Genomic DNA, 23,590 nt, shown 5'->3' on the forward strand with positions numbered 1-23,590 from the left:
CTTTTATCTTCCAAATGAACAGTTGATTTGTATTGCAACTAAAGACAACTTGCCAGATGTGAGATACCACGATATAGTGCACTCAGAGGTGGCATCCTTATGCAATATATAAGATGATGTCTCTATCACTGTCATGCTTACAGCTACATAATGCTCATCTTAATCAGCAGCAAAAAGTTTTGACTTAGAAAAGCGAAGAGGCAGCAATTCAACCTGAAAGGCACAATGACCATGACTATGACTATCTACTAGAGTATATATATTATTATTATTATTATTATTAGCCTTCATCAGTATCAAATTGATACTGCTATCTGCTTATATTTTTTTTTTCTCATCATCTTTCACCAAGAACCATATCATGGCCATATAAAATTCTATGTTAAGCAATTTTCTTCTCCTCTCTGACCTGCATCAACCATTTACGAAATGTTAATTATCCATTATACAAAATAACAGAGGTATATTTAAAGATTAGATGATGACTAATGAGTGAGATGCTTACTTGAGCTATAATTTCAGAGGATTTAATCACCACTGTATATATTGCATGATCTCTGCAAGTCCCTCCAATTCTGAAATCACAAACTTCTTTGCTTATGTCAGTTGCCAAGAAGACAGTTCAGAAGATGAAACCTTTTAAGTATTTTTCACAGTATACAGGAGATATCTGGAGTCAATATGGTTGTGTAGATATTGAGCCATTGATCATATTGAAAAAGATTCTCAGTGTTTTGAGGGTTCTATCCATGTATGTTGAGTGCCAATTTTGTAACTTTTGTAACTCTAGTCTTCTTACTTTTGAAATGTAAATCACCTAACATGTTGAAGTCCATTTAAGCTAGTTGGCCAGAATCCATGAGGGGGACAACAAGAACAGGCCCCTCAGATTGGCAATGCAACATCAACAGAAGATTTGAAGTTCTTATAACAAATTTACATATCTCAGTAAGAGTGAATACTTAACATATTAATAGGTGAGTATTTTGCCATTAATCCAATCTTCTTATCTTAGAAAATTAGTACCGTGCACCCAACATTCTTAAATATATGTCAGTTGTTCTAATTTCCTTTGTCCATTGAGACCAAAAAGGGGAGAACAATAAGGAAAATTGTATTTAATTCACCTACCAGTAACTGGGCGCATGTTTAATATTTTGAAAGGCCATATTCTAAGGAGGAAACTTTGCCTGCCGACGAATAGAAGCCTTGACCCATCATCACCAAACAGCACAGAGCTCACCTAAGGAAGTTGCATATAAATGAGTAGTACCATGGAAAGATTTATTACTACCGTATGAGTTTATGGCATCCAGTAGTCTTTTGAAAGAACTTCCTCAAATAATGTTCGATAAAATATACTGAGGGAATAAGGAATCTTGTGTTTTACAGTGCTGCATTCGTAGGCATTACCAAGTTACAGAGAATATCACAGTGAGAGAAAAAAAAATTTAAATCTTAAATAGTCTTATTAGTCATCAAAGTAAAACTTTCAAAAAAGATAATAGGTAAAAATAGAACTGGTGAGCGTACCAGATTATCATCCATCCGTGTTGTAAGAAGGAATCCTTGAGCTCCCCTCATTAGCCTCAGCAGGTAAATTTCAAGCGTCAATCTTCTCCCAGGCCCCAAGAGAACCCCTAACCCCTCTGATCCTGCAACCGGAGGTACAACGCCATATAATCCACACAAAGTCATGCATGGTGACTTTTTTAAACTTTACTATCTAAGACAGCAGCCTAACTTAAACAGCATATCTCTACTTTACATCCTGTGTTTACTATTTAAGTTGAAGTTTGCAAATCTAGATGATTTAAAATCCGACATGATTCCCTTATTATACTGTCGTTGATTGCAGTGAGTTGACATTTGTAACTGCATAACAGCAGGATCAAGTAACACAGCACGATGACACATTTCTAACTACAAGAAACGTAAACTTGCGGCAAAACTAGGGAACTAAATTATAAGATCAGATTGTCCATTGAGATGGCGAAAAAAGAAAGAAAGAGGTACTTTGGCACCACTTTTGGATTATGAGTTCCAACAACTGTTAAATAGCAAATAGAAGCATATATATACCGCATCATCAGTGCAAGATCATAAGAAATCCATTGGAGATGTGCAATCTACCTCAAGAATCGCCATGTTGTCGTAAGCCAACATCGAACTAGCAAGAGAGGAAAGATCGCATTGCTCGAACAAACGGGATTTGATCCCGGAAGGCTAGGGTGTTTAAAGAAGCCACAGAGCTGCTTTATCTTTGTCGCTGGGACTCTTAATGCCAACGCCGACTTCTTATTTTCCGCCGAATTCGTAGGAGGTCGCGAAAACAATAAAGTCGGCAACTACATCTTTAAGTGACAAATGTACTATTGCCGCCAAATATTTACAGCTAGTCCTAATTATCTAATGAGCTTTAAATTCCTATAAGCACTCTGATCTACTCAACTAGTTTCTCCAGCAAAGTCCACTTTAGTCTAAACTATATCTAATCAGAAAGAAAAAAAAATATTAAATATATTTTACCTCCTTACATTTATATATAAAATCATTTAACATTTTATTATAATTTTTTTTGCATCAAATTCGTCTCTATACTTTTTGTTAGACAAATTAATTAGGGAGAAAAGTAATTTTAGTAATTTGGACAAAAATTCTAAAATAATTATTTTAGTTATAAGTGATGATTTTTATGATTAACTATAATTTGGAGAGGAAAGATGAGGTAGCCAGTGGTTAGCGAAGGGAAAAGCTTGGATCCTAAGTGGTACAATGTCATTTTGTGCAATAGAGCCCATCCTTCTTTCGGGCCATTTGCAAATGGTACGTAGGACACTAGGACAACTAGGATGTTAGGTTCACGGGCATTTGGGTGAGTGAACCTTTCGTTAGATATGGATCGTAAGAGAAGCAACGAAAGAAATAGACTGAGTAGAGAGTAGATTCCCTTCTATAGTTGTAGAGTGAGGGAGCCCAGCTCGACTGTGTGCACTTGTCAATCTCATCTCTTATTCCGACTCTCTGAAAACAAACAAAAGTCCGGAAGGAAGCTACCAAAAGATTGTTTCCAAGAAAAGGGAACGAAGTGGTTGTTGCTCCATAAAAACAATTATTTCCCCCAGTGCACAACATTGTAAAGATCTGTTTCTCAAGTTATTTCTTTTGGTACATGCCATTCTGTCGGATTAATTTGTTTCCTACGTCTATGAACTCGAAACAAATCTGGTGCATTCTCATCATGCCATGGTAAAGATTAGGAGAATATGTGTTTGAAGTAACTTAATTACCTCCTCTGGGACTGGGAGCACTGTCGGCTGTTGAGCACTTCCACCCATGGCCATTACTGAGATGAGCTGTGCTTGGTGGAGAAGATGGGCACATGAAGAACTAACTATCCGTCTATTAGATAGTAATGCACGTGCCCTGCTTCTCCACCGTGCACACCTCTTCTCTCTCCAACGCACCAAAAGCCAGCGAGCTGCTCTCCTCTGCTCTGCTCTGCTCTGCAACCAAATGGCATCCATCTCATTTCTCCACATCCTCCAGCTACCTCCATGGGTCGTCTTTTAACTTGAGACAATTGTGCTCGAAAGGGTCTGCTGCTGAGGTGCCATCGACCAAGGTAGGGCCCATGCCAACCCAGGGGCCTGCTGCGGGAATTTCCTGCAGCCGGACTAGCTAGCTACTTGGCAGTCTCTGGTTGATCGTTAACTTCTGGTTAAAAACTTCTTTTAACTCATTATCCTCACATCTGGATGATTTTGAAGCTAATCAAGGGCTGCCGACTCCCTCGACTGCGTGAAATACCTACAACCAGGGCTGCGGACAATCTACTGTTACCTCCACAGTGAGAACAAGTGCTAGTTAATGAGAGCAGTCATGATGGGTGGAAGGAGACACCAACTTAGCAAGAAGTGGTAGGGACCAAGCCAGCAAAGCTTTACCTCTGTGAGAATATTTTACACTTTCTGATGCTTTGTTTAGCACTAAACAAATGGAAAATTGAATGTGTGTATAGATATTGTTGGTGATATTGCCAGAACTGTCGTAATATTTGGAACAAATAGTAACAGAATTAAGCCCTGAAGAGTTACCTGGCTATGACTCTCGAGCAAGCTGCAAGTATAATGTACAGGAGACAGAAGACAGTAACCACAAAAGGGCTGGAGAGAACAGTAGTTATCCTACCTAACAAGTGGACCACTCTCATGCATATGAGGTGGTCCTAAACTACTCCTTATCAAGGCCTTCGTTTTCCCTAGCCATGAGGGAATGTCTTAATAAGACATAAAAGTTCATTGCATGCATGATGTGAAAAGCTATCTAGGTGTCATTCATGTCAGTAATCCTCTTCTTCTTCTTTTTCTTTTCCATCTGATTCATTTCATTGTAACCAATACAAGAGTAAGATCCTGCACTGTCATAACTAGAGGCACATGTGCCATTAAATGAAACTAGTACCCAAGAAGGTTATAATTCACTTTCCATCTCTAGTAGTTACGAAAATTAAGAGCTTGAGATACTTCTAACAAGATATAAATCTACATCCATGTCCCTGAGATACTCGTTGCAAGATATGAAAAAAGAAGAACTGGAGGAGTTGTTTTTGTTAATAAATAGACTTCTTGACTGCAAAAGTGGAAGAATGCTAGACTACCACCACCAGTAGTCTCGTCAATTCCAGTAGGTGGAGATGGAGGCCCCATATTATGTTCATGATGGCGAGGAGGATTATATTTAGCTTCAGAGCTAGAGGTGAGCAAATTATCAGGCACTAGCAATCATTTAATTGAAAGGAATGTCAATATGCAGCATATAAGTCCAATTTAGTCATCGAAAAGACTATTTCATGAGATTTATAAATTTAGATTCTTCTATTGCACTTTATATGTGTAGATACAATTTTTTTTAATACTTTAGGGCCATTTGATTTTATGTGTTTTAAGATGTAGAGTGTTAAATAAGGAATTAATTTAAACAAAAGATATATCTTCTGTTTTTTTTTTTGTTTGTTTTCATTAGAGATTAAGAGAATATGTTTTCACGTTACGCTGCCGTGTAGGAGCCCGTCCTAGCCATTAAAAATAATATTTCATGGATCAATAAATTAAAAACTAGTAATTATGTTATATTTTATATGTGTAGATGTAGTTTTCTAGATGCACGAACCATAGGGCCACATATGTTTGTAGATGATTAGGCCCAAATCTAGTGTATGCTGGCATTTCTGGGCCAGTTAGAGTTTGTCAATTTTGCGTCTTCGACTGTTCGGTTGTTGGCTGTCCGTTTTTGCAAATTGGGCCTAATTTGGTGGCCCGTTACTACCTGCAGACCGCCTGGCGAGTGGCGAGTGCCTAAAAGTCGCGAAACTTCTTTAGTAGCTGCCGACTTCATGACCTCCAGTAAGTGGTGGACGACTCGTGAAGAAACTGAGGACTATGTAAATGTCGGCAACGACACTCCTTCTCGGTATAAATGGAGCCTCCGCTCTCTCTAGCCCCCCCTCTCTTTTCTTCTTCCCTCTTCCTCTCCTCTTCTCTTTCGTTCTTCTCTCCGGCCAGGCGACGAGAGTACTCTTCTAAGGTCTCCATTTATTCGAAAGCCTCTCGTAGAGGATGGGAAAGCAAAAGGGAGAAGGTGGAAGGAGCAAGAATCGCCCTTCCAGTAGCAGGTTCTACACTCTTCTGCTCTCAATCTTCTTTTCTCTTTATTTTTGTGATTCGTATATGTTTTATCTCATCTTTCTTGGTATTCTTATGATTCTTTCACCTTGTTCGTTCTTGTTCTTGATTTTTGTTTAGCTTGCACGCGTCATTGTTGCCTACCGGCGTTTCAAGCGCCGGCTTTGGAGGCTATCTTGGAAGCTCTCGGCTTGAGTCCGCTTCTTCATCTGAAGAATCCGTGCCTTTTTCGGTATTCCTGTCCTTTAATCCCCACAACCTAAATTTCTGCACTTAATTATTTCGAAGATATTTAATTTTTCGATTTCGTGATTTCTTGATGGGCCTTTTGGATCGTAATTGGAAACCCTAATTTCTATAGTTAGATAAGAGTATATATAGTTCTTCAGTGTTGTGCAAAATACTCAAATGGGTCAGGGAAGTGGAAGCAAAACCCTTAGCCCTCAAACAAATCCAAATGGAATAGTAATAATTTGAGGCAAACCAAATATTAGCAAAGCTAATATCAATATCTATGTGAGAACTCCAAATACAAGATGCTAGTTATAGAGAACTTTAAATACCCAAGGTAATCACAAACATGAACACCAAATCAATACAAACCATAAAGAGAAAAGAGGGAGAGACACGATTTACGTGGTTCGGCGATGTGCCTACGTCTACGGGCGGAGCAATCTTCAATCCACTATGCAAATCTTTAAATACAAAGAGATTACAACTCTAATATCTCTCTAAACAATGTTGGCTTTCTCCTACAAGCTTTTCTCTCTTGTAAAATGCCCACACCAAACCCTAAAACTCAACATTTCTATTTATAGGGTCGGTTCAGATTGGGTTTTTCCGCGTCGCGTTCGAACGCCCTCGGGGCTCGTTCGAACACGCCTGTATTAAAGCAGCAGAACCAAAGGGGCGTTCGAACGCCCGCTGGGCGCGTTCGAACGCGCCCAGTGCAAATGCAGACCGGCGTTCGAACGCCAAAGCCCCGTTCAAACGCCTGCAGAAATAGCTGCTCTCGGGTTGGTTCGCGTTCGAACGCCGCTGTGGCCGTTCGAACGCCTGCATCACAGACTGCTCTCTGTTTGGAGCCTGCGTTCGAATGCCCCCAGGGACCGTTCGAACGCGCGGCACAAAAAAGCTGATACATGCTGAATTTTTGCTGAAACTGAATTAGAGTCAATTTTTAACACTTCAGAAGGTAAGAAGTAATCGTTTTCTTCAAGTCAGATCTGTTTTTGGACATCATTAACCTAGGTCTAGGTGCTTTCATTGATATTATAATTGATGAATTCTAAAGCTTCTCTCGGAGAGTTATATCCATGCCTTAATATAATTTATTCCTTATTATTCATTTTATAGGTTCTTGATCATACCACCTTCAGTATCATGACTTTCACATTTCAAAGTTCCTATGCATGACTAGATGGCTCTGGCTTGAATATTTTGGAAACTCCATGAGAAGTTAGTTAGTGTAAATAAAGGTTGAAGTAAGAATACAATCTAAAGAAAATATTGCCATCCTTTTTGTTATTGAAAGATCTGAATGGTTTTGCTTCAAAGTGTTTTTCTCTTTCTAGATTGAGACATAAAGGGATAGAAGTTGTTCAGACTTCAGAGAGAATAAACTATATGTGATGACTTCATGAAGTTGTGAATTGTCTTAGGAGGTCATTAAAGTAGAGTTTGCCATTGTATTGGCAACACTGAGTGTACATTAAGATTATTTAGGCATCAAATCAGATTGCATGGATACATTACCAAAATCATCAAGATATAGTGCTTTCTTAGTTTATTATATAACTCTCCTTGGTGGCATTGATAAATGTAGAATATGTGATGAATTTTATTCTCCATATGTGATAAATGACTTTGATATGTAGTTGTTTATCGTCCTATAGGCTACAGGAAGTACATATTGTAGAGTTTCCCATTGTATTGACAATTTCTATGAACTTTATCTTAGGACATTCAGGCTCTATTCTTGTTGACTTTATTATGTATTGCACAAGTGCATTACCAAAATCATGGAATTCTAATGCTTTATCATACAGATCTTAGCTTCAGTTGTAAATATATGATAGTTGATTTCTATTTCCTGTTCTTAGTTTAATTTCTTAGCTGTTCCTGTGATTTTCTGCCTTTGTTAAAGACATTACAGCTATTGAATTTTTGCTTGACTGATTGTGTTGAACTGTCATGTTTTGCTCTCTTACTTCACCACTACTCTATGAAGGATGTGGATAGTGAAGTAGCACAACATTTAAAGAGGCTTGGTAGGAAGGATCCAACAACAAAGGTAAAAATGTAAAATTATATCCTCTTAGAACCTTATATTTAAGTTCATATGCTTCATAACTGTTCTTCTGTACTTGGTTGTAAATATATTTTGCTTAATTCCCATAACTTTTACTTGCCAACATAGCCATCATGCAATTCATTATCTAAATAAATGTGTACATATAGTTGACAAATCTCAGATGTTTTTCTTCTATATTTATTGTTACATTGTTAAAAGGAATGTGGACAAAGGTGCTTGCAACTCTATGGCTTGATGCAGAAATAAGGATTTTTCAGAACTAATAATAGAATCAATTGTTGTAGCTGCAATTAGTGTATTCTTCAAGTGTTATATCCTGCAAACTTCAAAACTGGAAAGTGCCAGTATTAGTGATTTGACATTTTCTTCCTTTTCAGTTTGGCTCTTTCTAGAGAAGACTTAATTTCGAAAAAAGTCAGTATCTTGAAAAGAGCATAGAGAACATAAGGTCACAGCTATTTGATGTAAATTTGATGTTAGGCTTAATTTCTTGTTCATCTGTTTTTCTTTGGCTGAGAAAATCAGTGTGGAATAGATATAGGAAATTGCGGTTATCTTGGGTTATGGTGAAAACTTAATCATATCTGTCTTCAACTCTCTGAATAACATATCATCAGTTTAATTGTCCTCTATACAGTAGTGTGTGGTTAATTTATGTAATGCTTCTTGACTGCAACACATTATGGGCCAAGGCTAAGGTAAGAAGAGAGAAGAACATTTGTCAAGTCTCTTACCTTTTTCTTGAACAATCAATGATTCCCATAATTTATAGTCTCATATCCTACTTTAGTTTTTTTTTTTTTAAATTTTTTAAAATTTTTTAACTTTATGTTGTGTATATCATAATACATTGCACATGTTTCTTTGGAACAGCTCAAAGCATTATCATCACTATCCTTACTCTTTAAGCAAAAATCTTCTGAGGAAATAGTACAAATTGTTCCACAATGGGTATTTGTCCTTTGCCTTTTTTTTATTTCTGTTATTAAACTGTTGAATATTATTGCTTTCATTACCAATCAAGTACAATGATATAATGTGGCTGCACTAGCTGAATATCCTTATATTTGCTTTTCTATTGCACGAGAGCTCTTAGCCATACTTTATGATAAAGTTTGCCCATTTTCACTTCATAGAATGCATACCATATAAAGAGTTGAAGCGTGATACATGTTGGGGAAATGCTCTTTAGTAGTGTTGCTTATACTACAATCCTTTTCTGAAGGATCAAGGATGTAGCACTAAATGTGAGCTTAATTTGTCCTATTTATTATGGACTTGTGCTATATGTGTGGATTTTCTTGGGCCAGCGTGTACTATGCTAGTACTTTATGAGACATGATATTAGGTCTTATCCTGATCCTCCCTTGTGTCGCCTTGTGCTGCCATGGGCCTACTCTGCAATGTGTAATGCTGTATTCACACGGATTATGGGGCACAAAGGATGCATCATCCTGTGCTAATCTGTGCTGGTAGGAGAGTATCTTGCTGATAGCTACTGATAATAGGTTTTGCTATGTAAATAACTCCTTGGTCCTTTCCAATTCCCTTACATTTGTGGTCATAAATTACTATTCTTGTCTGAAGCTGTTAGTAAGAATGATCTTGCGATGTCTAATGCTGAATTTACACGGATTATGGGGCACAAAGGATGCATCATCCTGTGCTAATCCATGCTGGTAGGAGAGTATATTGCTGATAGTTACTGACAATAGGCTTTGCTATGTAAGTAACTCTGTGGTCCTTTCCAATTTTGCGGTCATAAATTACTATTTCTGTCTGAAGCTGTTTGTAATAATGATCTAAGATGTCGGCGCAAATGCAAAATGTTATTTCTAATGGCCTGTTATGACTACAATTACATTCTAATTGTTCCTTACTTCGAGATGTAATTCTTATATACTCCTTCAAAGGAAAGTATCATTTGTTTACTGAAATTTCATTATTCTATAGCACAATGCTTCTCGTGTATCCTTGCTTATGCACAATGTCTGCCTCCACCCTTTTTTTTGGCTCTTTTATAGGCATTTGAGTACAAGAAACTGTTGCATGACTATAACAGGGAAGTTCGTCGTGCTACCCATGAAACGATGGCTAGCCTAGTGACAAATATCAGGTTTTTTACTAATTTCTTGACCAGACTTATAGTTTCTTGTTATAACTCAACAAGGTGGTAATCCTTTATTTCTTGACAAGGACTGCTTCAAATTTAGCTTTTTATAACTTTGTGAGAAGCTTCTTTTTGAACTTTTTACTTTTGGTCTTCAAAGGTTATGAAATGAAACTTTATACACCTCAGTGATGGATAGTACAGAGCAAATATTTACTTGGCCTTGATCTTCATTCTTAATAGTGAAAAAAGTGACGCTTTTTAGTGCTGTCATCATAGCCTAAGATATTCACATCAAAAGTTTCCGCTTAGTACTCTTTGTTGATTGACTAAAGTGTGATAAGATTAGGATGTTGATCTTCATTCCAGCAATGTGATGAAAAGCTCAGTTGGAAAAGTGGATATCTAGGAGAGTGCTCATTTAGTGTGTGATTTTTGTTTATCTATTTTTTAACTGGATTGTGCAAATCAGTTTCATCAACTTTTGTATTTGTGATAACATTCTGTTCCGTTTTGTTTTTGTAATTTTCTTGGATACCAAGGTTATCTTAAGATGAGGAAAAATTATGTGCATTGATGTTTAATAGTCTTGCATCTAGTGAAATGTACATTTCCTGATAATATTCTATGCGGATCAATATTTCTTTTAAGAAAGGTGTAGTTGTAGCTTAAGTGAATGGAAGAAAAAAAAAGGTGACCTTTTTTCATGAACTCAAGTTTGGGTACCATTTTGCAATTTCTCCTCTTTATTTGTTACTTCTTTCTTTGCAAGTACTCAGTAATCGTAAGTCTGGGTGAAGGTCGTAAACTCGTAATTAAAAAGTTACTTATAAGATTCTGTTACCCATTAGTGTTGCTTGTTGATATCCTTTTCCTTTTCTGGTAGAATTAATAGAACAATAAATTTTTTCAGGAGAGGCTTGGCTCCACATCTAAAGTCTTTGATGGGTCCTTGGTGGTTATCTCAGTTTGACCCTACTCCTGAAGTTTCACAAGCTGCTCGGCGTTCTTTTGAGGTTTGTAATTTATAGGTTCAGTAAATTAATTATTTCTGGCTGGAACTCGCTTCCTGCATAAGGAGAACTCTGATTGTTTTCATGTTACATGAAACAATTGACAGATATGGCATTTGATGCGTTTAACTGTACACATCTTACTTCATGGTAAGGTCATTAGGAATATTGGAGAGACTCATTCTACCTAGGTTTTGTCAAAGAGAGAAGACCTATTTATGTACTTGAAGGATGATATCAACTTGCATCAACTTGCATCAAATAGCATCTCTTTTTTTCGTGTGGTTGACAGGTGGAACTGTTTCATTGGTCTTAGATGTATGCCTATAAGTCTAATAAGTTTATCTGTTACATTAGTTAGCTTGTATTAGAAAGATGTATTTCTATGCCAGGGTGGATATAATTGTTAGGGCAATCATGAATTATATGTTGGTTTGTACTTTTTTATGACAGGCAGCATTTCCGGCATCAGAAAGAAGATTGGATGCTTTGATGTTATGTGTAAAAGACATATTTCTCTACTTAGATGAGAATCTAAAGCTTTCACCACAAGCTCTTTCTGATAAGGCTACTCCTATGGATGAGCTGGAAGATATGCACCAACGTGTATGTCGTATACTTTCTCAATTAAAAATTTACTAGCTAATAAATTTAAGATTCATCTAATATTTGCTGGCCTTATGATGATTTTATGCTCTTTAATTGAACTTCACTATTTTTGTAAGCTCTGAAATTATATTTATACATTATTGCAACTAGAGTAATTAGCTTTTGGGTTTTATGTCTCCTTGTAACATCATGCTGTCATCCTAGGTATCTTCTGATTTTGTGCACTAACATGTATTTTAATTATTTAATTTTTAGTCTCATTGCATTAGAGGGAAAGACTCCTTATCTTGTTGAGTCACTTATCTGGTAAATGGAATATTTTGATGTACCCTATCATGAGTTAAAAGGGAACACCTAAACGTGCAATACGTGGTTTTCTTTCTAGGAAAACAGGAAGAAAAGTTATCTGCTCTCCCATGTGGGCTGAAACTATTACTAACTTGCACTTCAGCTCAACTACTCAGTATATCAGGCGTCATACAAATTCTCCAAAGAATCCTAATGAGCGTGCTGATGCACAAACCCTAAAAAAATAGACAGAATGATCAACTGCGTTTATGGTTAAGTTGTTTCCTTTTACTCAGTGAAGTCAGCTTGAAGAAAGTTTATTAACACTTTCCATACCATAAGAGTTAAAACTTAGTTTTGAGTCTTTTGACTCTTATTGTTTGGGCTTTACACTTATGCTGTACCTATTCTGTTATCTGCCTTCTGCCAGTCTTTGGTTCATCTTTGGCTATTGTGAAATGGTTATGGATAGTAAGCAGAATAGCACTAGTTAATTATCACTCCTGTTATGTGAGTTTCTCTTAAGCAGAATAATTTTGCATTAGTTTTGAAGGTAAGGAGAAGAGAATGACCTGGCTAGGGTTTCCTATGGAAGAAGTGACGGATTGTATATATAGCTTTGGGGGCTACTATTGCAAAGTACTACAGTCTACAGAATGATGCTAATGTAGGTGGCAATGAAACTGGACTATGTTATGACTGCATAGTTGGAGGGATGAATGGAGTGAGGAAAGGAGCAGACAGGTGAAAGGAAAAAAAAATAAAATTAAAGAGATGAAGGAAAAGAATTGACGATTGCAGGTGTCATATTTCTGAGGCTTCGCATGCCTCCTTGCACGTGACATGGAATATTGGTTAAATATTGCATTTTCCCACCTAGGTACCTGTTCTAGGCAAAGTTTGCCTAGGATCTGCTGAGTATTAATATCATGTTTTAGGATGTAGGTTGACCTTGGAATTCAAACTCCTCCTAAATCTCAGATTTGGTGGATTCCAATGTTTATTATGGCAATTATATTATTTTTTTTAGTTTTATGACTTTATCAACAAACCTTACTTTTAAATTGTACTTTTGGTTTATCTTGAACTGCCTTGATTTCTGCATCTACCTAGGCACCTGCCTTGCTTGTAAGGATAGGTGAGGATAGGTGATCCCTTCTCCAGCTCCACAATGACTTATAGCTTTTTGACTGTTTCATACAAGAAACTAAAATAGTGCACATTTGTACCTCTTGCAAGCAAAGTACATCATACACCTTATCTATATAGGGATGGGCAATGCAAAGTACACCATGGGACAACTTTTGCACATCAAGTCCCATTTTTTCTTTCCAAAAATTATGGAAGTAAGGAATCAGCCAGTCATTGATTAAAGCTTAACCAAAGGAGAGACAAGTAATAGTTCCATAAGAGTGGCGTTAAGGTCAATGATTTCAATTGTCCTAAAGGTTTATCAGTTTATGTGAAACAGATACTTTTGGGATAATTTAGATGATGGTTGTGCTGTTAATTTACTAATGTAACATGTCCTCTGAAGATGAATCATATGGAGGAGAAACTCTCGGTTTTAACTCTGATGGGAGTGGGGTAGTTTTTATTAATGTCACATAATAGCTGGTAATTATCAGATTACAATATTTAGGTATTATCTTTTGGATTGTGATCCATGGTTATGAAAGATACATATTCTGGTTGAGGTTGCAGTAATAGCAGTACTTTTGATTGTACTATGTGATTCATAATTTTTTCTCTGAATGCTTGGGGCATTTTTCTGAGTGAGAACTTTTTTGCTTGATTTGACATGAACCAATGCACTAAATAGAGATGAATGAAGAAGAAATATATCCATATAGCTAACTCCAAATTGTTGAAAGTAAAGGCTTTTTTTTATCTGCTACCGCTTGCTTGGTCATACCATGAGACCATATTATTCTCACAAGTATGGATTCTCCAAGGAAAAGAAACTAATAAGTGCCACAGAAGATTTAGCACTTTCTATATAGATGCACATACATTATGCATGTAATATCATTTCTATTTCCTTAGCCATATTTTTATCCTATTCCTTGAACATTTCATTGGTTATGTATCCCTAGAGTGCTCTCCATATCTTGCAACAAGCTCTATTCTTTTAAAAATAAATAAAACTTATCTTCAATATTCTAATTGACTGTTGATCATATATTCTATCTGAATTCTTTATCTTCTTGTGACAGGTGATCTCATCGTCATTGCTAGCAGTAACAACTCTTATTGACATTTTATTGGGAGTAAAATTGCAGCATCATGATAATGAAATTTTAGGGACAGAACAAAAAGCTCTTTCAAAATTTAGAATGACTACAATATCTTGTGCTGAAAACATGTTCTCTATTCATAAGTGTTTTATTGACTTTCTCAAGTCAAAAAATCCTACTGTTCGTTCAGCCACATATTCAGTTCTCACAAGTTACATAAAACACATTCCTCATACTTTTAATGAAGGGAACATGAAAGTAATTTCTTCTGCTATCCTTGGTTCTTTCCAAGAAAAGGATGCATCATGTCATTCTTCCATGTGGGACATGATTCTGCATTTCTCCAGAACGTTCCCAGATAGTTGGTCACACTGCAGTATCCAGAAAGTTCTAAATCGATTTTGGCTCTTCTTACGGAATGGATGTTATGGATCGCAACAAATTTCATACCCAGTTCTGACTCAATTCTTGGAGTCTATACCACTTAAAGCAGTAGTTTGGGAGCAGTTCATCTTTGAATTTTTGCATAACCTCTGGGCTGGAAGAAATCCGTTTCATTCATCAGCAGCTGTTAGCATGGCTTTTTTCAATGCATTCAAACAATGTTTTCTTTGGGCATTGCACAACATATCAAGGTCAATCTTTTTGAACATTGTATATTGATTCTTTCAAACTAACCTTATGTGTTTAGGTTTTGGAAGTTATCTGTCTCCTAACTTTAGGTTTTTTTTTTTTTTTTAAATGCAGATACACATCAGAAGTAGATGCCTCAAATTATCTCCATGTCAAACTTATAAATAGTATATTTTTAGAACTTCTCTGGCATGATTATCTTCTTTTACTTCCTACAAACAACGATGAAATTTCGTATAAGCGCGTAGATGGGTTAGAAGTTGACAGTCAGTTTTCTGATCAGAGGTCATTACGAGAACTTAATTCTAGTTATCCTTTTAGTTATCTTCAGGAATTGGGGAAATGCATTATTGGAGTTCTATCAGATATCTCATTAAAAGAATATGATTTGTTGAATGCCTTCTGTACATCGTTTAGAAGAGATTGTTTGGAGATAATTCAGCAAGGAGAGCATTTACAAAAATTTCATGAGCATATCGAACAAGTTGTGTGCTTTTTCCGTTTATTAGATCTACTTGTGTTACCAAAGGGTCAAACATGGCCATTGGATTTTTTAGCCAGACCACTGATTACAGACTCTTTCCCGGTGATTAGATCCATGGTGAGTTTTATATCTATCTTCAGCCATAAGATTGGATTGCTTCCTGTCAAAGTTTTATGCAAATAAATGTGATTACCCTTATTGGTGCAGGACACGCCAGCTGTTGTAACGCTTTTGTCTGTCTTGGCTGAAATATTTGGACCAGTTACAATATTCTCATACATAGAGACCAATGACAATAAGGAGAAATTCAATATGGATGACTTTTTGCAGACATTCAACAATGATTTAGTTCCTTGGTGTTTAGATGGAAATAATCATACCTCTAACTCAAAGCTTGATCTTCTGATTTCTTTGATTCAAGAAGAATATTTCTTTGAGCAATGGTGTTCGATCATCACATATGCGACAAAGCATCAGATTTATTCAGAATCTGATATCCAGACCTCAGACAGGTTTGACAAGCTTGAACTGCTTGCATTGCTCTTGGAGAAAGTGACAGACAGAATTGTTAGCAAGAAGGTGGGAAATCTTCAGAAGAATGGATCTTTACCAGAACACTGGCGGCATGACATGTTAGATTCAGCTGCAATTTACATTACCCGTCATTTTCCCTCTAGAGGCTGTAGTGCTCAATTTCTACGGTATGCCCCTCAGTGTTTGGTAATATCGTAGTGAAACTTGTTTTATAAAATGCTGATTACAATCGTTTATATAGTTTCACTCATTGTATGTTTTTTAGACATGGAGATTTGAGTCATGCATACTGGAAAGTGGGAGAGCTTTTCTAATGTGTGCTAGAAGACTTGATGAATAATATTAGGGTTTAGGATTTAGTATCTTTCTATGAAAGGGCTGCGCATATAATTGCAGGTTGAACTCATTGAAGTAATTCTTTTGGATCATTAGTGTTTGGTATTATTGTATCTGCAATTTTTTTACTTCATCTTATGGATGAATTATCCTATCCTTCGGATTTCTCTGCTGTTTGCTGAACAATGAATCATGTGCAGTGCTGCACTTGGAGCCTCATCGCAAGATCATCAAATTTGCTACCTCTCTAGAGAAGCAGTAATGATTATATTTGGGGAAATAATGAAGAATTTGGTATTAGTTCTTAGTGCATCATCTTTTGAATGGGCAAAATTTTCATGTTCTTTACTACTGCCCTCTGAATCTGAGTATTTGATGCATTCAAAGGAGCCATCTTTTCTGATCAAGTATGAGTTGGCTCAATTCTCTTTTGAAGTTCTTGAGGGTAGCATCTTCTCCTTGAAGATACTGGATGAAGAATGTACATTGGTTCCTTCTATTTTGGCAGTTTTATTCATCATTGACTGGGAAGCTAGTATGGCTTTAGTATCAGGTGAAGACAATGATTTAGAGAGTTGTAAAGATGATGGCGATCCTTATGCATATGCATCAGCATCTGGAGTTATTCGAGATCATTCACAAGAGCAGGGTTTTCTGAAGTTGACTCTTGGAAGAAGAATACATGCTTTTCGCCATAAGATTAGTATGGCTTTCTGGGGCAGCCTGAGTTCAAGCATCGTAGCAAGGCTGGGAAACATTTTGGTTCAAACTGTTAGGTATGCTGTGTTTGAAATGAACGACTTGAGTCCTGATAGAGTATCTGCTTTATGCTCTCAATGGGTGGTGGAAATGTTGATGACCATCTGCCACAATCATACAGAGTCGCAATGTTTGTTGGATCAGCTGTTTTCTGAGGGGAAATCATGGCCCTTCTGGGCTAAACCACTTTTCCACCTTGAAACTAGATCAGCAAGTGTCTCATTTGATTCAGTTCATATTGACTATAGTGTAAGGAATACTACTTACTGCACTGTCATTAAGGGCTAAATGTTTACAATCGAATGTTATTTTAATCCAACTTTCATGTTTTTTTATGTTTCCCCTTTTCTAGCTTTTCTCCAGTTTTCAGCATAAAGATTGTTGATCAGTGACATGCTTCCTCAAAAGGAATTTGCAAATAGTGAAACTAATCTTATTTTGCACAAAAAACTATTGTATTGTTGTCTAGTAACTTGGTTTCAATATTATTTCATCTCTTGGTTTCTCTGCTGAGAGAAAAGCGGTAAAGGTCTATCTAATGTTAATTATTCAGATTGTTACACTTATTATGGCATTCGTTCTGTAATTTTTTTTGCTTTGTATGATGTCTAGTTTAGCTGGTAACACACCTGAGATTGCTTTAACTTATTTTACCTGATTAGGCATTAGAATGTTTTTTCCCCTTCTTTGGTGCCTCTCACAGGCTCTTTTGGCATAAAAGTATGTTAAAAAAAATTGTTGTGTTTTTGATGCCTTATGTTTGGATGTAGATCAGTATGTTCTTTTTCCTTATTTTCCTCTCTTGTCATTATTAGATTATTGAGTATTTTCATTAGTATTGACAGTTCCTTTTCTTATGGTTTGATGAAACTAGTCATAATGATGGCCCAGTGGTTATCATCTCTGTGAATAAATGATCTTCGAACTTTCAATGCTAACTGTCCTCTCAATCTTCTATCTGTTAGTCTATGGTTCCATACGATTATCTTTACCAACTTATTGTATGATTTTGATTATTGATAAAAAGATTGTGGTTATCAGACTCATTTTCTAAGTATTTACCTTTCATTAGAGATGCTTACCGTGTATTATTATACTAATGACAGCTGGATGAACTGAGACATCACCAATTTGTTTCCTTTGTCGACAAGCTTATTTCTAGTATTGGCATGGGTAAGGTGATTGCTGGTGTTCCAGATATTTCTCTTTCAGTGGCATCAGCATCAACTGAGGTTGCTCCCTCCTATTCTTCTTTCTCTAGAGCATGGCTTGCTGCTGAAATACTGTGCACATGGAAGTGGCAAGGGGGTACAGCCTTGAGTTCATTCTTACCTTCCCTGATAACATATGTGAAAAGTGAAGCATCCTCTGATGAAACCAATATTGTACCCTCTATAGTTGATATACTGCTTGATGGTACACTTCATCATGGAGCCTCTAGCCAATGGATCTTTTTCAATGCTTGGTGCCTTTCAGATGATGAGGTTGAGAAGATACAAGATCCTTACCTGCGAGCTCTAATTTCCGTGCTACTGACTTTAAATGTCAAGGATAACATTTGGAGAAAGCCTGATGCTGCTGTGTTTTTCAAACGTGTGATGGACAAACTTTTCATCACTGAAACTGTCAACAGAAACTGTCTAAGAGTTCTTCCCTTTGTTTTAACTATAATTATTCAACCATTACTTGAAATATCAGAGTTGGATCAAGCTGATAATGATGTTCCACTGGTTCCTCCAACAAATGATCTGCTTAATGTAATATTGAGTTGGCTTCAGACAGCTATTTCTTGTCTGTCATCTGGAGATCCATCACAACAAGGTAAACACATCCTCATTATAGTTGCATTTTAAATTAGAATATTTTGGTAGAATCATCTTTTTTAATAATTGGAGCAATAAAAAGTTTTGTACTTCCACAGATCTGGAAGAATGGGTCCAAGTTGTTTTATCTTGTTATCCTTTGAGGGTAATAGGAGGATTTGGAAAACTTGGAGTAGAGTTGAAGAGGGACATCAGCAGTGTGGAGAGATCATTATTGCTAAATTTATTCCGAAAGTATCAAAAGTTTTATAGTGATGCTGTAGCTCCTGTCCAATCTTCCAATGGCAGAATAATTTTGTCAAAGTCGACGCATATGACCATTGCAAAACTAACTGCTGTTTTAACTAGCTATTGTTTGCCAGAATTTGAGGAGAATGACTGGACTTTTGTGCTCGATAGATCGCATAAAGGGATCGAGTCATTTGTTTTGTTGATGGAGGAAATGACAGAGAATATTGATGATGCTGTTATCAACTACCAAGTTACTGCTGAATTGGGAATTACTTTAGAGAAGCTCAATTTAGCAGTTCGTGCTTTAGACCCATTAGCAATAAATATTGCCAATGCTTCTTTGATTATACACTGTGTTCTCTCACAGAAGCTTGAACTCCAAGACGCAGATGATTTCAAGAATTTGTGGCCTTCAAATTTGGGGAAGTGGGCTGATGTTAAGAGCCGGTTGATGGGAAATATTCTACGCATATTTCTTGCAACCGGTGTTGCTGAGGCCATTGCAAGCTCATGCTGTGAAGAGGCTTCGTCCATCATAGCTTCAAGTCGTCTTGCTTACTCACAATTTTGGGGGCTAGTTGCATCATTTGTAAATTCTTCACCTCATCATGTTAGGAGTTCTGCAGTAGAGTCGATGGAACTTTGGGGTCTAAGCAAGGGTTCAGTTAGCTCATTATATGCAATTCTTTTCTCGCCTCAACCAATCTCTTCTTTACAATTTGCTGCTTACACTTTACTTACATCCGAACCCATATGCCCAATTTCACTTGTCAAAGGAAGTTGCTCGGAAGGAACTGGTGTTGCAATTCAGGAGTCTGACATATTGCACAATGTTGAATCATCCTCAGAAGAATCTTTCTTGTTGAGAGACGAGATTTCCTACATGATCCAAAAGCCAACTGCTGAACTTCTTGAAATGGATTTACTAGCACAAGATAGGGTAGAACTATACTTATCTTTTGTTCTACATCTATCAGCATTCGTAACTACTTTATGTAAAGGTTGTTATCAGAAATTTAACTATTTTATTTATTGACTGCTGGAATTTTTCTGTGTGCAGGTAAATTTCTTTGTTGCCTGGGCAGTGTTGCTATCTCATCTACATTCACTTCCGCCTTCCATAGCAAGGGAAAAACTGGTTCAGTACATACAAGATTCTGTTAGTTCAGCTATACTAGATTGCATCTTTCAGCATATTCCATTAAAGCCAGGCACAATGAATGCAAAAAAGAAGGATGCTGAGCTTGCATCTGAAGCATCTAATGCTGCAAATGCTTCTAAGCACTCTATCTCTACATGCTCGGTCTTGTTATATGTTGAGTCGCTTTGGCCAGCAGGCCCTGAAAATATGGCTTCACTTGCTGGTTCAATATATGGAATGATGATTCGACTTCTACCTTCTTATGTCCGCAGTTGGTTTACTAGCTTACGAGACCGTTCACTGTCATCTGCAATAGAGTCTTTCACGAAAGCATGGTGTAGTCCTCCTCTTATTTTGGATGAATTATCTAAGGTATGTAGTCTTTTTCTTTATTATGAAATAAGGGGACTTCTTGGCCTTTTAGGAGTAACCTTTTCTCCTTTTAGTCAGCATTGCTGTCATGAGGTCACTATCAGCAAATAATACATATTGCCCATAACAAAGTCAAATTGTGTCTCATTTTGCAAGGAATGCAACTTGGGAAAGTTTGGCTTAGGGCTTGTCCAATAACATTGCACACCACCAGGCTTGTATTTTGAGATTGGATGATTGTTTTTGTGCAAGACCTCTCTTTTGTGATTTTTTGCTTTGATCATACACTTGCCAATGACTCTTAGAGGTTTAACATACTTGTAGTAGACGTAGTACCTTTCATTGATACCTCCATGGAGGCACCTCAACTTTGTTATGCTCCAGTCAGACCTACATCATTCAGGACAGTTTTGATGTTGATAACAATTTTCTTGGTGAAGGTTGTAGCATATTCTCATCCTGCATATTTGGCAGTTATGAATGGAGTCTGATTTCCCTGAAAGCAACCTTTACAGTTTTTCTCTCACTTCCAATTATAGTCTTTCTTTAGCGTGGTTTTAAGTTTCAGCATAAGTAGTTCAGTTTCAGCAAAGTGTGGACCAAACGTAAGGAGGGATTCATTGTTTGTCACATTTCTAGTCAGGCCTATATTTTGGTTTGAAAAGGTTTGTTGAATGTTTTATCCGTATGGTCTTTGTGAAGGTTTTAACATACTCTCATAATTTATGTCTAGGAGTTTGCTTCATTCTGCTGCAATAGGGAAGAAATTTGTCATCCTTGCGAGTTGCGGACCACCTTACAATTTTTTTCTTTTCACCCAACTTTGATAATCTTTCTATTGAGCATGGTTGTGAGTCTAGAAAACAAACAGTTTTGGCTGAGAGTGGTCGAATGCTGGGTTGTTTTTGACCTCTTTGGACTGAAATCGATCTATCTCGGGCAAAAGTTTTGTTTTCTTTTACTACTGGTCAATGCTGAAACTTCGAAACATGTTTCAAGAAGTTTGACTTGGGAAGTGAAAATATGAAGGGAGCCATTCATAGTGTTGAGGAAGAGTTGGCATACCAATCATCTTTTTATCTTGGTAGTTGGTTTTCATCTTCATTTCATAGAAGTGTGGCAGGTGCTGAAATTTCAAAAGAAGGTTTTAATTAGAATCAATTTCTTATTTAATTTTTGAACTTCCTTGGCTAGATCTTAGGACCTCGCTCGAAGATTGGTATGTGGGTTCTTCATTAGATCTTCCAGTTGCCTAATCTTTACATAGAAGTCTTCTGCTCCTTTCTATTATCTAGTATGCTTCACTTGCTTTAAGAAAAGGTTGAAGGTGAGACTTTTGGCACAGTGAAATTAATTGTGATAGATTGCCATTTAACTATATGCACAAGGAATGCAACTTTAGTGATATTTATTTATTTAGGAGATGTGGCAGCTATACAAGTTGCTTTTGGTAAATTTTTGTTTTCCTTTTCTAGTGTGTCTATCTATAAAATAAACTTATTCTATGCAATTATATGAGCTCTTAGTAGGGTAAAAGGAGCATTGGTACTGTCCTATATTTGATTGAGCCACATTAGTATTCAAATCTGCAGGTTAAAGAGACCATTGTTGCTGATGAGAACTTCTCAGTTAGCGTGAATAGATCAGCTTATGAGATAGTTGCTACCTATAAAAAGGAGGAGACAGGAATGGATCTTGTTATACGCCTTCCCAGTTGTTATCCATTGCGTCCTGTTGATGTTGAATGCACAAGAAGTCTGGGTATTAGTGAAGTAAAGCAAAGGAAGTGGTTGCTATCTTTGACAGCATTCATTCGTAATCAGGTTATCTACCATTTGTCTTTATCATTTATTTGCAAATCTAGACCTCCCAATTTACTTGCTTCAAAGGCATTTTTCCTGATCGAGAAAGAAATAAATTTCAGGATTTGATATAAATCATCTATATTATTATAAAATCATGTGATGGTCCAAGATTTTACACAATCTGGTGTAAGATTAGCAGTATACAATCATAAGAGTAAGACTTATTGCAATCCTGCACAATTTAGATGGAAGGTAATATTTATTTAAAGAGTAAATTGCAAATGGTGAAATAGAAGAAGGTAGAGCAATAAAGAAAAAAGAGGAGAAACTTTCAAATGCTCAACCGAGTCAATTAATAACATCTATTTATTCATTAACAGTTTGTTATAGCTGAATATTGATGGTTTTCTTGTTTGGGTTTATGCTTACCTTCTATTCTAGGAGGTTGTTATTGCTGAATATTGATGGTTTTCTTGTTTGGGTTTATGCTTACCTTCTATTCTAGGAGGTTGTTATTGCTAGTTCTCTCAAATGTACTCTTGAATTAAGGTTCATGCAGAAGAAGCCTAAACTGTTTTATAATCATCTGCAGAATGGTGCAATAGCTGAGGCAATACGCATCTGGAAAAGTAATTTTGACAAAGAGTTTGAAGGGGTTGAAGAGTGCCCTATCTGTTACAGCATTATTCACACCAATAATCATAGCCTTCCCCGGCTTGCTTGCAAGACTTGCAAGCACAAGTTTCACTCTGCTTGCTTGTACAAGTGGTTCTCAACATCTCACAAATCAACATGCCCGTTGTGTCAGACTCCTTTTTGATGTACTGCTTATGTTCTACTCCACATTTCTGGTTGGGAAGCAGAAAGCATTGAGCTACTTATACGAGTTTACTAATTGTATTAAAAAGCCTCAAAAGAAACAGTGAATTTGGAAAGTAAAAGGTCTAGTGAATAATACTTAGAAATGTACATACTGCAACATTGCATTGTTCCGTAAAGTGCATAGAGGTAGAGCTGTTATTGAGAAGTTCCTTTGGGGTAGCTCCAAGTGCAGCAGTGCCCGTAAGGAGGATGGACTTTTTTTCTTCTTCTTTTGTTGTTGTTGAAAATATCATTATATATGCTTTGTTAATTTAAGATTCGAAATATCAATTCTTTTTGGAGATTAGGGTGGCTAGACATCAGTTTGATCAAATTGCATTTGATGTATCTTTAGT

The 23,590-nt window shown here is 36.7% G+C and overlaps 2 protein-coding genes across 3 annotated transcripts; one reads left to right on the forward strand and one right to left on the reverse strand.

The window, feature by feature from the left end:
* Positions 1-361: 361 nt before the first annotated feature.
* Positions 362-3,577, reverse strand: LOC140764649 (uncharacterized). 2 transcript variants are annotated; one of them, XM_073103322.1, is made up of 5 exons: positions 3,291-3,577; positions 1,534-1,655; positions 1,132-1,243; positions 506-588; positions 362-409 (listed from the first exon to the last, which is right to left on the reverse strand). In XM_073103322.1, exons 1-5 carry the CDS (start codon positions 3,382-3,384, stop codon positions 383-385), a joined length of 438 nt encoding a protein of 145 aa, XP_072959423.1. In that variant the 5' UTR covers positions 3,385-3,577; the 3' UTR covers positions 362-382. The 2 variants fall into 2 exon arrangements, with proteins under 2 accessions (XP_072959423.1, XP_072959424.1); XM_073103323.1 differs by having other exon boundaries at positions 506-575; positions 3,291-3,572.
* A 1,039-nt stretch (positions 3,578-4,616) lies between these two features.
* On the forward strand, positions 4,617-23,536 carry LOC140764693 (E3 ubiquitin-protein ligase listerin). Its single transcript, XM_073103390.1, has 17 exons — positions 4,617-4,758; positions 5,335-5,674; positions 5,805-5,916; positions 7,915-7,977; positions 8,872-8,949; positions 10,023-10,114; positions 11,022-11,124; positions 11,575-11,727; positions 14,235-14,890; positions 15,003-15,489; positions 15,580-16,073; positions 16,443-17,250; positions 18,108-18,822; positions 18,923-19,995; positions 20,116-20,568; positions 22,161-22,391; positions 22,966-23,536. The coding sequence occupies exons 2-17, from the start codon at positions 5,619-5,621 to the stop codon at positions 23,191-23,193; spliced, it is 5,802 nt and encodes a 1,933-aa protein (XP_072959491.1). The 5' UTR covers positions 4,617-4,758; positions 5,335-5,618; the 3' UTR covers positions 23,194-23,536.
* Positions 23,537-23,590: the final 54 nt, after the last annotated feature.

Source organism: Typha angustifolia, chromosome 8 (genome assembly GCF_048772165.1).
Source record: "Typha angustifolia cultivar Huaian chromosome 8, ASM4877216v1, whole genome shotgun sequence".
Lineage (NCBI taxonomy): Eukaryota > Viridiplantae > Streptophyta > Magnoliopsida > Poales > Typhaceae > Typha > Typha angustifolia.